Source organism: Hipposideros armiger, unplaced genomic scaffold (assembly GCF_001890085.2).
Source record: "Hipposideros armiger isolate ML-2016 unplaced genomic scaffold, ASM189008v1 scaffold_987, whole genome shotgun sequence".
NCBI lineage: Eukaryota > Metazoa > Chordata > Mammalia > Chiroptera > Hipposideridae > Hipposideros > Hipposideros armiger.
This window is the reverse complement of record NW_017732337.1, coordinates 386,630-401,682: the sequence shown is the minus strand read 5'-3', so window position 1 is coordinate 401,682 and position 15,053 is coordinate 386,630. Positions and strand designations below refer to the sequence as shown.

At 42.5% G+C, this 15,053-nt stretch overlaps 1 protein-coding gene across 1 annotated transcript in view; it reads left to right on the top strand.

The window, feature by feature from the left end:
* Positions 1 to 289: 289 nt before the first annotated feature.
* The window catches only part of LOC109375705 (metabotropic glutamate receptor 7-like), a 278,595-nt gene continuing 263,831 nt past the window's right edge, over positions 290 to 15,053 (top strand). The window contains exon 1 of the mRNA XM_019631204.1: positions 290 to 893. Within this exon, the coding sequence (XP_019486749.1) occupies positions 375 to 893 (519 nt within the window). The 5' untranslated portion in view covers positions 290 to 374. The remainder of the gene's footprint in view (positions 894 to 15,053) is intronic.

The window sequence follows — 15,053 nt, the reverse complement described above, 5'->3', positions numbered from 1 at the left end:
GAGAGCAAGCGAGGGAGGGAGGGAGTGGGAGGAGGAGGAGGAGAGGGAGCCGAACGACCATTTAAAGCGATAGCAATCCGTGCCCTCTCCCCAGTGCTGGGCTGTTGAAGAGCGCGAGCGGCAAGCCGGGAGCGCGAGCGCGGCGCGCGGGCCGGCGACCCAGAGAGCGCCAGGAGCCCCAAGCTGGCAGGCGCCGCGGGACCCCCCACCCTCTCCGGCCGCCCCTTCCCGGGGGCCCCCACCCTCCGCGCCTGCAGGAGTTTTGGGGCTTCCCCGGAGGAACCCACCCCCAGGAGCCCGGCCCCCAGTGAGCCCGCCGCCGCCGCCGCCGCCGCCGCAGCCGCAGCCGGAGCAGCCGGAGCAGCCGGAGCAGCATGGTCCAGCTCGGGAAGCTGCTCCGCGTCCTGACTTTGATGAAGTTCCCCTGCTGCGTGCTGGAGGTGCTCCTGTGCGCGCTGGCGGCGGCGGCACGCGGCCAGGAGATGTACGCCCCGCACTCTATCCGGATCGAGGGGGACGTCACCCTCGGGGGGCTATTCCCCGTGCACGCCAAGGGTCCCAGCGGAGTGCCCTGCGGCGACATCAAGCGAGAGAACGGGATCCACAGGCTGGAAGCAATGCTCTACGCCCTGGACCAGATCAACAGCGATCCCAACCTGCTGCCCAACGTGACGCTAGGCGCGCGGATCCTGGACACTTGTTCCAGGGACACTTACGCGCTCGAACAGTCGCTCACTTTCGTCCAGGCGCTCATCCAGAAGGATACCTCCGACGTGCGCTGCACCAACGGCGAGCCTCCGGTTTTCGTCAAGCCCGAGAAAGTAGTTGGAGTGATTGGGGCTTCGGGGAGTTCGGTCTCCATCATGGTAGCCAACATCCTGAGGCTTTTCCAGGTAGGGGGGGCGCTCCCTCCGGGGCAGAGCGCGACGTAGCTTCCCCGCGCTCTTAATCCTAAAAGCTGGTTTGGACTCCAGGGATGCGGGGTCCGGTCAGCCTTCGCGCGTTTACACCCTGGCGATCCTGCCGAATCCCTCCCACCCCGCCCTGCTTCGTGCATTTCCCTTCCATCTCTCCCCTGTCCGCGCTCCACTTCATCAGGCTTGACATCCTGGATTTATGGCCCCATTTACAAGAAGCAATATGCGAAAAACAAGGCGATGATTTAAATGGGTTTGCATTAGAGTGAAATATGGTCCGAAAACAGGCTTGTAAAAGTGCCGGGCTCCTGTGAGAGCCGGTTAGGCGCATGGAATACGAACGATGAGAAGATGCCTCGAGCCCGGGCATTTCTCAACTCCCCAGCTTCCCAGCTCCAAGCCTCCCAGCAAGCCGCAGCTCCCTTGGAAAAATTGAAGAGCTTAGGGAGGCGCTTCTTAAGCGGGGGCTAGGTCTTCACCCACATGAGGATGTTAACCGCCCATCTCTCTCGGGTTGGAGTCCCCGACCTGTAGCCTGTCTCCGCGAGGGCAGGGGCGGCAGGCACGGGGACGCTCCGCAAGTGGGGGAGATGCCACCCGCAGCTGTGACCCCCTGGTGATCTGCTGTAGGCAAATGTGCGCACCGTCTCAATTGCATTTGCAGTCCGGCCCCTGGCAGGAGGAGCTGGGCGATCAGCTTTCCACTCTTGTCACTTCAGAGCCAGAGATGAGCTCATGCGAACTGCGAAACAAAATCGCTTTCGCTGCCTGCTCCCTCCGCCCGTCCTTTCCCACGACCTCCCTGAGACAGCCCCCCAACCCCAATCCTGGGCCCCTAGGACAATGCCCGGAGCCAGGCAAGAAGGCTTCTGGAGCGAGGCCGGAGGGCAACGGCGAAACGGGAGGAAGGCGGGTCGGGGGCAGCTGAGCGGTGGGCTCTACCGCAGTGCTCTCTGGCCGCCCGCTCCGCAGCCTCTGCCCCGTGGCTCCGGTGCTGCATTGGGGATACATGGAGAGCTGTGGGGTTAAGAAATGGAGTTTCTGGGTCTGCGTGACTGTGGGTTGGTTCCCTTCTCTTGGTTTCTCCCTGTTTCTCCTTATGTTTCTTTCTCTTTCTCCCTCCTTTTTTTCTTTCTTTCAATTTCTGCCTTTCTTCTCCCTTTACCCCCACCCCCAAGTGTCTTGTTCATCTCCGTCTGTAGATGATCCTTTCCTAATGCACAGCTCTCCCCCTGCCTGGTGGTACCCAGACCCGGTTCATCTCTTCTCCAGATGTTCGGGCTGACCCTGGTGCCCTTATGACTCCCCATAGCCAAAGAACCGGCACCCTTGCAGGTGCTTTTCTGAAGGGGGTTGGGGTTCTGGAGGGGACTCCTTGTGCGATTCAAGCTGTCATCACATCAGTTCCCAGGAGTGTGAAGTTTGTTTTTGCGTCAGAAGGTGGGGTGCCCTCCAAGCTGCAGCCTGGTATGGCCTCTGATCCTCTGAGCCTCCTTAAGACCTCCTGAGTATGCCGTCATGGAGAGCCCTGGAGGTTTGCAAACCCAAAAGTGCTTTGGGGACAGCCTTCACTCTGAGCTGGCGCTTTCAGGAGGGGCTACCCCTGGGTGGTTGTAAGCAAAATCCAGAAGCACTTCCTTCATCTCCGAGCTGAAAGCTAGACAACTCAGGAGGCAGTGCTGTGGGAAAGGATGAGGTCAGAGAGCACCTGAGATCACTGGGGCAATGCACAGGTTTCCCTGCGCCCCCCTGGGGTTGAAGGTGCATTTGGTTTAGCATTTGTATATTATTTTGCTGCCTGTTCCTGTCTTTGCTCAGAGCATGGCAGTACTGCAGAGGGGGCTGTATGAAATAAGAGTGAAATGTGCAAGTCGAGAGAGAGATTGCAGACTAGGTTGAAGAATTGTGTTTGCTGAAAAAGATTCCAGGGGGAGCTGATTCCTCTTCTGGTGTGTGAACCTGAGGGCACTTGTGAGAAAAGGAACAGCCTGCCTTACACTTAGTTTCCTCATTCTCTGGGAAGGAAAGGAACCCAGTATTAGCCAGTGTTAGCAGTGTGGGCTGGGACCAAAACCATTCAGAGAAAACACTGTCATTTTCCTCTAATTTGCAAATTGCAGCTATTCATGTTGGATTGAACAGCTGAGCGAAAAGGAGCCCCCCAGTTTTCACCTACATTTGTTGAAAGGAGGATGGGAGTTAGAGGACTGCACCAACTTGTAGCTTGTGCTGCAAGTTGGATACAGCCGTTGATGTGGGCACCCTGGTTAACCGTTGCCCATGCTGGGATATATAGCGGCCTTTACTGCGTGTGATCTTAGAGGCTCCTGGCATGCAAGTCCAATCTCACTTCCCGGGCTGTGTAAGCCTACAAAATGAATAGAGAGAACAGTGGTACACAGGCCCATTGTTCAAAGGCACATTAGGGAGAGAGGGAAAGAATGCGAGGTGCACCTTCTCTGGGATTGCAGGGTTCAGCTCAATTAAGATTGTCCTATAAAAAAGAAACTCCTTGAAATGATTGAATTCTTAGCTCTCCAGAGATTTGAGTTCTCTTTTCCCCATCCCTGTGGGTTGCTGTGGGGACCATGCCAAACCTATCGTTTGAAACAAAAATGTATGGTGAAATAAGCTTCTAGGCTGGGGGAAGGAATACTGAGTGACTTAAAGGCAGGGAGAGCTAAGCACTGGGGGGCAGGAGGGAGCAATGAGGTAGTCATAGATGTAACAAATGCTGATGCTGCCAGCAGACCCTGGAATGAGGCTCTTTCCAGGCAGTTAGGACCTGGGCAAGAAAGACTACTCATGTGTCAATAGTGTCTAGGACTTCAAATGCTGTTTGTTTGTTTTTTTACTGGTGTACCAGACCTAAGATAAAACTAAGCAAGTTCTCTCTCTCTCTCTCTCCCTCTCTCTCTCTCTCTCTCTCTCTCTCTCTCTCTCTCTCCTCTCTCTCTTCTCTTCTCTTCTCTTCTCTTCTCTTCTCTTCTCTTCTCTATAAGCACACTGAGTTGGTAAGTAAGTAACATGTCACAGGACAGGGATTATATCCAGTGGGTCTTTCAAATGCAGGAATTTGAGGCTAATGAAATCACTGTGAGGCCAGGGCTCCGCCAACTACAATTAAGTCACTGCAACTGCCTTGTAATGCATTTTCAGCCTCAAAGAAGCATCGGGGAGGAATTTCTAGAGATTTGTTTCTGAGCCCGTACAAAATAATACTCTCTAATGCTGAGAAAGATTAAATGTAAATTAATATTGACTATGAGTAACATATTTAAAGAATAATCACAGGGTGAGGATAGCTTAAAGTGGAGAGCTTATATAATATGGTGCCCAGAGGCTAAATCTCCCCTGACCGTTATTTTATGGGCTTTAAGTAAGATATAGTGGAAAGTAATGGGAACATTTTTATTCAAGGCTTTCCTGTTATTGACTTGAGAACAAATACTCTGAGAGTATAAATTACTCTTGCTACATCCTAACTCAGAATGGACAATATTTCATGTGTAGTGTTATGGTCTAAGACATAGATTTGGAATTGAATGGCATCTGTTTCAGGATTGTTCCATCAAAAGCAACTACATGGAAAAAGTGGTCAACTTGACCATTGCTGGAGCATAGTGCAAATCTAAACCCGTGGACCTTGTACCTTAAGTGAAACACATTTGTAAATGTGTAGTTGTTTACTTTCTCTCCATTGAAGTTTGAATATTATCTCAAACTCTTGGGGCAACATTTTATACATAAGTACCTAGTTTTCCTTCTTATTTTTTTTTCTTTCTTATTATCTATCTCTATCTATCTGTCTATCTATCTATCTATCTATCTATCTATCTATCTATCTATCTTATGTAATTGAGTAGAACTGGGCACCTGTTATGGTGTGATATTATTATAGTAGATTTTTTAAAAGCAACTCTAACCTACTCTTTTTAAAATTTCATAAATATAGGTGTCAGTGCCACTTGGAATAGTCTCTATAACTATCTCTGCCTCCACATTTACTGTGTCTCAGGAAATTTACCTAACAGATGGTGAGTGGGCAATTTTTAAAGGGGCATTTTTTAAAAGAACAGAGAGGGAAGGAATAGAGATAGGCACATACTCTGTTTGAAAATACCTCCACGTGTATTTCATGTGTACATTCTCATAGAATTAATTAGGATGCCTTTGTGCACTATTTTTTTCTTCAAGGATCATTGAAATAGTAGATGCTTTTAATTCAACTTTATAGGCATTTAGAGTTTAACAAATCATGAATGCTCTATTTTTTACATATATAGGTTTTGTCATGGATTTAAAAGACCATAACCAGATTACACAAAGTGTGTTGTCGTCTCAATTCGGCCATTAATTAACTGTTACCCCAACTAATTCACTTAATTTTTTAGGCCTCATTTTACTCATCTCATTTTTCTCTTTTAAAAAAAATGTAGTTTTAGAAGTCTCTAATCTCTTTGTGTTATAATTTACCTGGAGAAAACCTGCTCTTGTCAAAACCCCATGACATCATGTTTCCAGCTCCCACTTTGAATATTTGAGTGAGTTTGGGGAGGCATTTTAAGGCTATTTTTTCACACAGCCACCTTAGTTAATATTAGTGTGGCTGATTTCCCATCTTCAGACATTACCCTTTTTCTTTTACCAGTGTGTCACTTACTAATATATATTAAGACTGGTAATGAGGAAAATGGCCTCCTAGGTCAGCTTACCACATGATTATAAGACACGGGACAAGGAGTAAGAACTGTAAAGTTTATAGTAGCAGATATAGCTTTTATTATTCAGTGTCCTGTCCCCTTACATCTTGCAAAAACACCAAGCTTGTCTTTTGGAAAACTGCCAAATAATGCCATACTGCGTCAGGGATAAGTCACCTGATTGGGCTCCAGCAAAGCAGACGATTGGTTCGGGTGTAGGCATCTGACCTTGGCTAGTCCAATCAGAACCCTCCCCAAGACTTTTCTGTCAGAGGAAAATGGGGATATTGTCTCTTTTCTCTGGAATGTCTAAGCTGGGGAGACATGACTCTGGGACTCCCAGTGGTCATCCAACACAAGAGGAGGATTTCTGTAGAAGAAAGTCACGCCATGGCAGGTAGGGCCAGCGATGGAGAGAGCTGGAACCCTGCTGATATTCTGTAACTCACCAATCCAGTTATATCTGAATCTAACTGCATCCTTGAATTTCTAGTACTTTTTGGTTGTTGTTAGTTTGTTTGTTGAGATTTCTTTCGCTACTTTGAGTTTGTTTTCAGCCATGTGCAATTGAAAGCATCCTAACCAAAGCAGCTGATTTCCTGTTTATGTAAGGTTCTCTGACTGGCATTCAAGTGAACAATAATATCTGATATTTTCTTTACTTTAACTATAATCCTTTTAACCAAGGTTGAGGATATTAAAAATGTCACATACTTTTCCACTTCTCCCAACCTTCACTGTTTTAGCTTTAAGCATTTGTGTTCACATGTTTCCCATCTTGATGCAGTTGGGAGAGAGGGTGACCGCTTTCTGATGTGGTCTATAGGCCTTCTGTTTGGAAGCTTTAGAATCATACTTGGTTCCTTTCATTAAAGCAAATCTTTTGTTGATGTCCCCAGGGCACAGAAGCATTTTCATGGCATAATGGAGTACAAAGTACATTAAGCGCCTGGGTCACTCTACAGTAGGCATCAAGCCTAACTCTACTTCTTACCCCCTTTTACTTTAAATAGGCAAAAAAAAAAGAAAAAAAAAGCTGCAAACATCTTCCCAACAACTAGAATGCACATATGATTACTATTTAAGAGAACATGAATGGAACATGTAGTCATACTAATTAATTAATGGGGCTTTTGCCATTGGCACAGTAAATATATGTGTTTTATGTACCTAATAAAAAACACAAAACAATAAAACCTTTTCACAGATAAATATTTATCTGAGAAGAGTATTGTGCCAGCACACTTAATATTTTGTGTTTCCATGTTTGACAGATATTTCCATGTTTGACAGGTAACCTCCTTTAAATTATATTTACTACTAAACATTTCTTGGATCGAGATTGTAAGGTCAAAAATAAAGTATGTGGTATTAAATAATACAGGACACATATCTCATTTTAGGAGATCAGAAGTTCTAATTTCTTTTCAAAAATAGCAGTAGTGGCCGTAGTAATAATAATTTCGAGTCCTCACTATGGGCCACTATGTGATGTATTGGGTTGTTGGAAAAGTCATGAATATTTTTTCTATGTTTTTCATTGCAAAAATGTGTCATGACTTTTCCAACAACCCAGTAGTATAAATACTTCAACTAATTCAATTTTTACAATAGTCCTGCAAAGGGCATGCCTATTGTCATCCCTATTGTACAGCCGAACAAAGGGATTCACAGAACGCCAAATCACATAGCAGGTAACTGTGAAAGTCTAGATTCAAACTTAGATTTGTCTGGCAATCCCCAGATTATTAACCACTAAGCATACTGCTCAGTTGTTGCACAAATACAGAAATGATTAAAATAATTATAGATTTACCTACCCTGAAATTGTAGTGGCTTAAAGACATCAAAGTTGCTGATTGCTTAATCACATCTGTTTACAGAAAGAAATAATATTTCATTTTAGTTCTAAAATAAGATTAAATCTGTAGGTCCACATGAACTTGAACACACACATCCTTTTACTCCAAATGAAAGATCCTTATTCTCCATGATTCATCATGTGTGCAGGCAATAAACATATAGTAGACTTTTCTTTCAAATACATGAGAAAAGGTGTTTCTCTTTGTCCTGATTCAGTGCCCATCATTGTGGATTATGATGGCTCCTCCTGAACTTTATTTCATTCACTCCACTCTTTCTACAAACCTCAAGTGGGAAAATCCATCGTTCAGATATATGGGCAAAGTGAGAGCACTGTATTAATACAATTGCCGAAAAGTCAAGTTGACAGAGCACAGGAAATGCATCCTAATAAATGCAACATTAATGTTTGTGTGGGCTGTAGAATGAGGAGTAGGAGAATTTTCAACTTAATGGATTATTTTGCCTGTTGCTATAAAAGTGCTGCAGCGTAATAGTTTTATAATTGGTCATTTACAGAATTTTCCATCTCTGGGTGTTGTGTTTTCTGCGTTCTGCAGCTGCTGATTCTTTCTCTTAGTCTTGATGGGAAATAGCAAGGAAGCTACTTCAAAGGCCTCAGTCTGCCTTTGTCCATTATTGTTTAAATGTAAATATTTCTATTTGTTAAAGTTCCATTAAAACATTTTTATCATGTTTTAAAATGAACTGTGTGCTGAAGATATTAGCACAGGCAGACATAATGGGGGATGTTTTCTAGCAGGAAACATACTTCTATCAAAGGACTTAACCAGAATTTTCATGTAGAGGTTAAGAATCAAATTGTGGAATTAAACCTGAATTTAAATTCATATACCAACCACTTATTACCTGCCTGACTCTGATCAAACAGGTACCACAGCTCTCTCATCAATTTCCTTATCTTTGAAATGGGGATAATAAAAATATACCTGCCCAATAGAATAATTGTAAGGATTGAACAAAATATGTGTGGAAATATTTTAGCACAGAGTTTAGCATGAGATGAGTGTTCAACACATTTAAAAGTTATTATTTCATTATTATTATTGCACTATCATTAAATACCATTATTGCTTAAATGTCACTATTGCGAAATTTGCTATAAAATTATAATCATGCTGGATTCCACTCTTCTCTGTTTCTTTTGTTTAAATGGAAAACATATACAGAGAGAGAGAACGAGAACACTTTAGTGATGCTATTCAGTGGAATGAGAATTTCCACGGCACCGATTAAAGCAAATCATGAATTCCACGGACCTAAGATAGCAGAGAGGCTAAGAGAAGAGAAGTGGGCTGTAAGGTCAGTCAACCCCAAGCTTGAATTTTGTTGTGAAACTTTTCTAGCTGCAGAACCTTGAGGAAGTTACTTAAACTTTTTGAGCTTAACTACTAGTTTCCTTATCTTTTTTTTTCCCCGAGAAATATTTATTAGGCATACCCATGTGTGCTGTTCTACATGCTTGGACATACCAGTGAACAAAATAGACAAGAGCTTTCTCTTTTTCTTTCTCCCCCCTCCCCATCTCTCTCAGCTTACACTGTCATGTGGAAACAGATGGATGTTATAAATAACTCCCGTAGTATGTTAGAAGTTGATGTGCGCTATGGCATAAGGAAAAGAATCTGGAACACTGAAAAGTATTGGGCTGGGAGTGCCAGAGGGTGTACGGGTGGGTTCTCATTCTAAATAGGGTAGTCAGCGTGGATTTCATAAGGTAACATTTGACCAAAGACTTGAAATGAGAAAGTTGTCAGAGTGGTTTTGGGGAAGACCACTCCTTGAGAGCAGGTGTGGCCAGTGTCAGAACTCTAAGGCAGAAATATGCGTATGCCTGGCAGGTTGGAGGGATGGAAAGGAGGCCATGATGGCTGAGGAAGTCTGTGGGGAGTGAGAAGCAGTAGGGCTTGAGGTCTGAGAAGTGAAGGGGTAGGTCCTTGGAGGTCATCACAAGCGTTTTGTCTTTTACCCTAAATCCAGGCAGCTAGTGGTAGGATTGTAGCACAGGTGTGACATGATCAGTCTCTTGTTTTAGAATAATAGCTCTAGCTGTGGTATTGAGGGAAGGGGGAAAGAGTGGAGTTAGGGAGAATCTCAGGAAGCCATAACTGGTGTTTACAAGATAGATGTTGGTGTTTTGCACCAGGGTGTTAGCAGCAGATGTTCCAAGAAGTGGCGCATTGGGAAGGTTGCGAGGGAATTTCCGAAGACTTGAATGTGAGGTGTGAAAGGAAGAAGTGAAACAGGAGCGAATCCAAGATTTGGGGCCTGGGCAACTGGAAAGGTGAAGTTACTATCACCTGAGATGGAAAAAGCTTGGGGTGAAGCAGCTTGGGGGATTAAAGATCAGTTTTGGAGGTATAAAATGTGAGATGTTTTCTTGACATCTAAGTAGAGATGTTGAATACACAGTTGTGTATACAAGTCTGCAGTGCTGAAGAAAGGTCTAGACTAGAGGTACATTTTCATAACATGAAGATACCAAGAATGATTACACGGAAGTGTCATTATAAAGATTAAATGAGGTAAAGTAATTAATACTGTGTGTTCTCAAAACATTTAATCACTATTAGTAAAAAATAATTATTTGAAATGAAAAACATTCTGTACAGTTAACTGTTGAACAACATGGGGATTAGGGACACCGGCCACTTTCCACAGTCGAAAATCTGCACATAACTTCTGTGTCCTCCAAAACTCAGTGGTTCCTTGGTGTCTGTGGAGGATTGGCTCCAGGAACCCCACAGATACCAAAATCCCTGATACCCAAGTCCCTTGTAGAAAATGGCGGAGAACAATGTATACAGTCAGCCCTCCACATCCACAGACTCCCAATCACAGATCAAAAGTACTGTTTGCATTCCGTGGTTGGTTGAATCTGCAGGTATGAAACCCATGGATATGAAAGGCTAACTTGTATTTATTGAAAAATACCTGAATAAAAGTGGAATTGTACACCTCAAACCCATGTTATCCACTGTAGTTTGTTTTCACAGTAAAACTGAACAAAATGGCATCACATCATTTTAGCAGTATTTGTGATGCAATTATTTTAGTCAAGACACCATAACTACAAACATTTAGAGTAAACATTTCAATCTCCTACATTTCACTCTGATATTGTAGCCATAACCACATTTTGTAAGGTTTAAGTTAGTTGTAATAGGGTACCTCTTTAATTAGAAGTAATTGTGAACTATCGAGCTCAGTGCAAATATATATATATATATTATTCACATGGGGAGCTACTTTGAACAAGTTTTCCAGGCATTTCACATCTTTCATTAACTTTGCAATTGCAATTGAAAACACAGCTGGGGAAATTTTATCTTACTGATTTTAAGCTCCACTTAGTTATTTACAAATCCTTAAACAGCCTTTGTAGTTTAACCAAAATTCTGTTCCTTATTTACCTGGCTACCAGATACTTGTGTAAGCATGTACTTATACTAAAAATAAAAAAAAATGCATGACCATGTTGTCTCCACACATCTATAATTTCATTTTAACACTATCATTATGTAAACTATATTTTAATTGTAATTATGGCAAATTTTGTATCAACACACATCTATTTCTAGTGCTCAAGGGGAGAGCACAATGTAGTAAATTTTATCAAAATATAGCATCTGAAGAACAGAACAGAGGGTAATTGTGTAATTTTGTATTCACTATAATTAAGCTCAGTAGAGTTGGCATAATAGAATTAAGATGAAAAAATACCAAACATTGAGGCATCATGGCTCCCTCTCATAATTCAACCTTCTTACATCAGAGAGCACAGACTTAGTGTCTTCCTGTACAGAAATGGAGAAAGGAAGAGGCCAGAGGATGAGTGACAGGCATGAGTAGAGTGGAACTATGAAAAGCAACATGACAATGAAATATTGCTTTTGGGTTTGGTGGGAGCAGGTTCTACTAGTGCGTATGCCTACTGGGACCACATTTTTTGGAACAGTTAAGCCCAATGTCAAATTCGCTGTCCCACCTTCCACATAAGTGGAAGATTACACTCCATCTTTGGATTGGAGATTACACTCCAATCTTTGCTCCCTGTTTCTTGATAGTTGGTTGAGAAATTTATCACAAGAACTGTATCTTATGAGCAAAGGATATTGTTTTGAAATGATTGGTAGGTGCTCCCTCAGCTTGCAACCTCTAAGCTTGCTCTCTCTTTCTCTTGGACTAGTTTAAGTTTGGAGTGCAGGAGTGGGTTATGAGGAAAGATCACTGGGATTTTTCTATCTTCATGAGGCAGTACAGCATAATGGTTAAGACTGTAGGTGCTGGGCATAGTTCAAATCTCTGCTTTCCACTTGCTAACCACATAAGCTTGGGCAATTTACCTGATTACCTGGCCTCAGTATTCCTTTCTAAAAAATGATGATAATGATATTCCATCCCCATAGGACTGTTTTCAAGGTTAAATGTGGTTACCCTTGCCAAGCACTTAATACAATGCCTAGAGCACAGTGAGGTCTATTTATTATGATTATTGTTGTCATCATCATTGTCATCATCATCATCGTCATCACCATCACCACCATGCCAGACACTGTCGCTATCTTTCCTATGCCTTATTCCATTACTCCTCAACCCCCTTCCCTATCATGTTTCTGTACAAGGATAGAGTTGTCAACAGAGCTTTTGCTCCCACTGCTAACTGACCCCTAGTCATCAAGGTGGCTTTACCAGGACACGACATTTATTGCTGCTTATTTCAATGACCCCTGTTTTGAGAAAGGAAGTTGGATGTTGAGGCCAACCAGGGTCAAGGAGAGAGAGTTTTCTTCCTTCTTGGATATTTCCTCCTTGGAAATATCCAAGCATTAGAAGGTGAATCAGGCAAAGGGCAAAATGCTGAATTGTATATTTTAGTGATTAGCAACAAGTCAGACAGCCTGAATTGAACTCATTGCCAATACACACTGACAGTGTGATCTTAGGTGCTTAGTGTAAACTCCCTGAGCCTTACTATACATCTGCAAAAAAGGAATGGTATTAGGATCTACTGCATAGTATTGTTGTGAGTAATAAATGAGTAAGTCCTTTTAAAGCATTCAGCACATTATTAGGCATACAGTAAGCACTTAATAAATTTTAGCTTTCATGGCTACTACCTCTACCAATACTATGTAACTGAGTAAATCTGAGGCCCTTCCTTTTTACAGATTGCCTGCAATCGCTTGGAATACCAGCTCACATTTGTCAATCGTTACTTGTATATAAAGCCTCTTGAACCTAGGGGTCTTTTAACTGTACTCCCAGTCAGAGCCCGTTCTGGGAGTGGAATCCATACCACCACTGCCACCATCAACATTACCGTCATTGTTACTCCCTTAACCATCCTGAGCACCTTGTGTGTGCCAGGCACCAAGCTTAGCCCTGTATATGCACTGTATCATGTTCCCACACTCAGGTAGGAGGCTTTGGCATCTCCATTTTATAGACAAAGACACTGAAGTATTGAAAAGAAAAGCAACTGGAAACATGGTAAGAGATGGAGCCAGATTTTCAAACCCTTATTTCTCTGACCTCAAGAGCCCTTAAATATGATTATTCCACATCCTGGTAATAAAATCTTCTTCCAGCCACTCTAATAAGAGCAGAGAAGATTCTCAATCCCCATATTCCTCCATTCCCTACCCCACCTTCACCTCGTTACAAGAAGGGAGAGAAGGGAACCTATTCCCTTCAGACTTTCTGGAATCAACTACTATTTCATGTCCTTATGAATCGCCACATTTCCCTTTGGTGCTTCATTGGCCTTTTGGTATTCTTATGTTCTGTACATGATTCATCCACTCTACTTAATGTTAATTTATTTGAGGTCAAGTATAAGGTCTTGCTCATCCTGAAGTACAATTATGTCCTGTAGCATCTAACTCTCTGTTTTTCTTCTGATAGGGCTTCTGTGGTTATTTATTTGAGTTTTGTTGAAATGCGTTCAGCAATAGTACACTAAAGGTTATATAGAAAATGCTTTCTTGTAAGGAAAACCTTCTAAATAAATTTCTAGCTGGCTATGTTTATAGGATTATTATATAGGTTCTGAACCTTCAGGTCTTTTTTTTTCTTAGATTAAGTGCTTCATATTATCTATTTTAACACATAATAATAAACCCAAGTTTTCTCCATCAAATGTATGAAGCTTCACCAGCTTTTAACTTAGCTTGTTGATTATGTGTTATTGAGTTTTTCATTTATAATTATATCATTTGATTCTAGTAGGGGTTGGCTGGATGGGAAGATGCATCTTAGAGCCATAAATCGTTTTTCTAGAGAACTAACATAAAGGACTTGAGTTCTTTCATGTTTCTGCTGAACTCATCAACCGTTTTATTTGTGTAACCCATTCACTCAGGAGGAATAAAACTATTATCAAGGTGTTTATCCTAATGTGTTCATATTCTTCTCCTTAGTCTTAATTGAAGAGTCTAGGCTGACTGAAAGAAGGTCACTGTGACCACTGGGGCCACTGGGGTGAGAGTCAGTCCCCCGAGTCTTGTTTTTATCTCTCCCTATTAATATTAATTAGCTAACACCTTGAGTGTTTACTAGGCACAAGGTACTTTGCTGACCATTGCAAATGAATTTTGTCATCTAATCCTTTGACAATTATATGGCAAAAATATGTATTATGATGATGCACCTAATAATGCACACATGGATCAGAGCCTCATAAATGATTATTTGTCTATTAAAATATGGTAGAAGTGGAACTTGAATTCAGGTCTGACTCCAAGATCAGTGATTTTTTCCGCTAAATTAAAGTTGCATAACTCTGTGAGAGTGGACTAGTTCCTGTAATTTCCTCAGTTTTAACCTTTTACAATTGTCTGATTGCAAGCTTACAGGGATGAGGAGGGGCGAGGGGGAATTCCAGCCTGTTTCTTTCAGATAAGTATGAGGTCTGTTTTATGATACCAGTTCATTCATTCATTAAATATATACTGACTAGCTACTATGTGCAAAGGCATTTGTGTTACACACATCACAGAGTGAATGTCCCTTCCACAGACACCCGACAGCAGTCAGAGAAGCCTTGGGCTGGCTTACCTGCCATGAGGAAGGGGTTTGGTGCTGAGAGCCTAGCTGATCCCACACAGACTAAACCAAGGCATCCTCATATTACTTCACAGACATCTTGATACCCTGGCCCAGTGGCACATAGGATCTTACTATTTTTTCCTAGAATTAATGATACAAATTTGAATATGGAAAGTGGGTGCAATGAGGTGCGGTGATAGGCTTGTTGGTATGATTGGTATGATATATTTATTATATATATATATATATAATCATGGATTATCAGCCAGCAGCTACCGCCATCCCCAACTACTCCTCTTGCTTTGTACAATCCAAATAGGTTCCTTCTTATCCCTCCAATGGATCAGCTCTTGACAAGGTTGCTAGGGCCTAGCATACCCTAGTAAACACATCATTGGTTAAACAAATGGTTTTTCAGATATGCTCATTAAATAACCCATGAGTTAGACTGACATTCCACTGTTAAGAGTAGAAGATGGTTGTCCTTTACAATTTATGG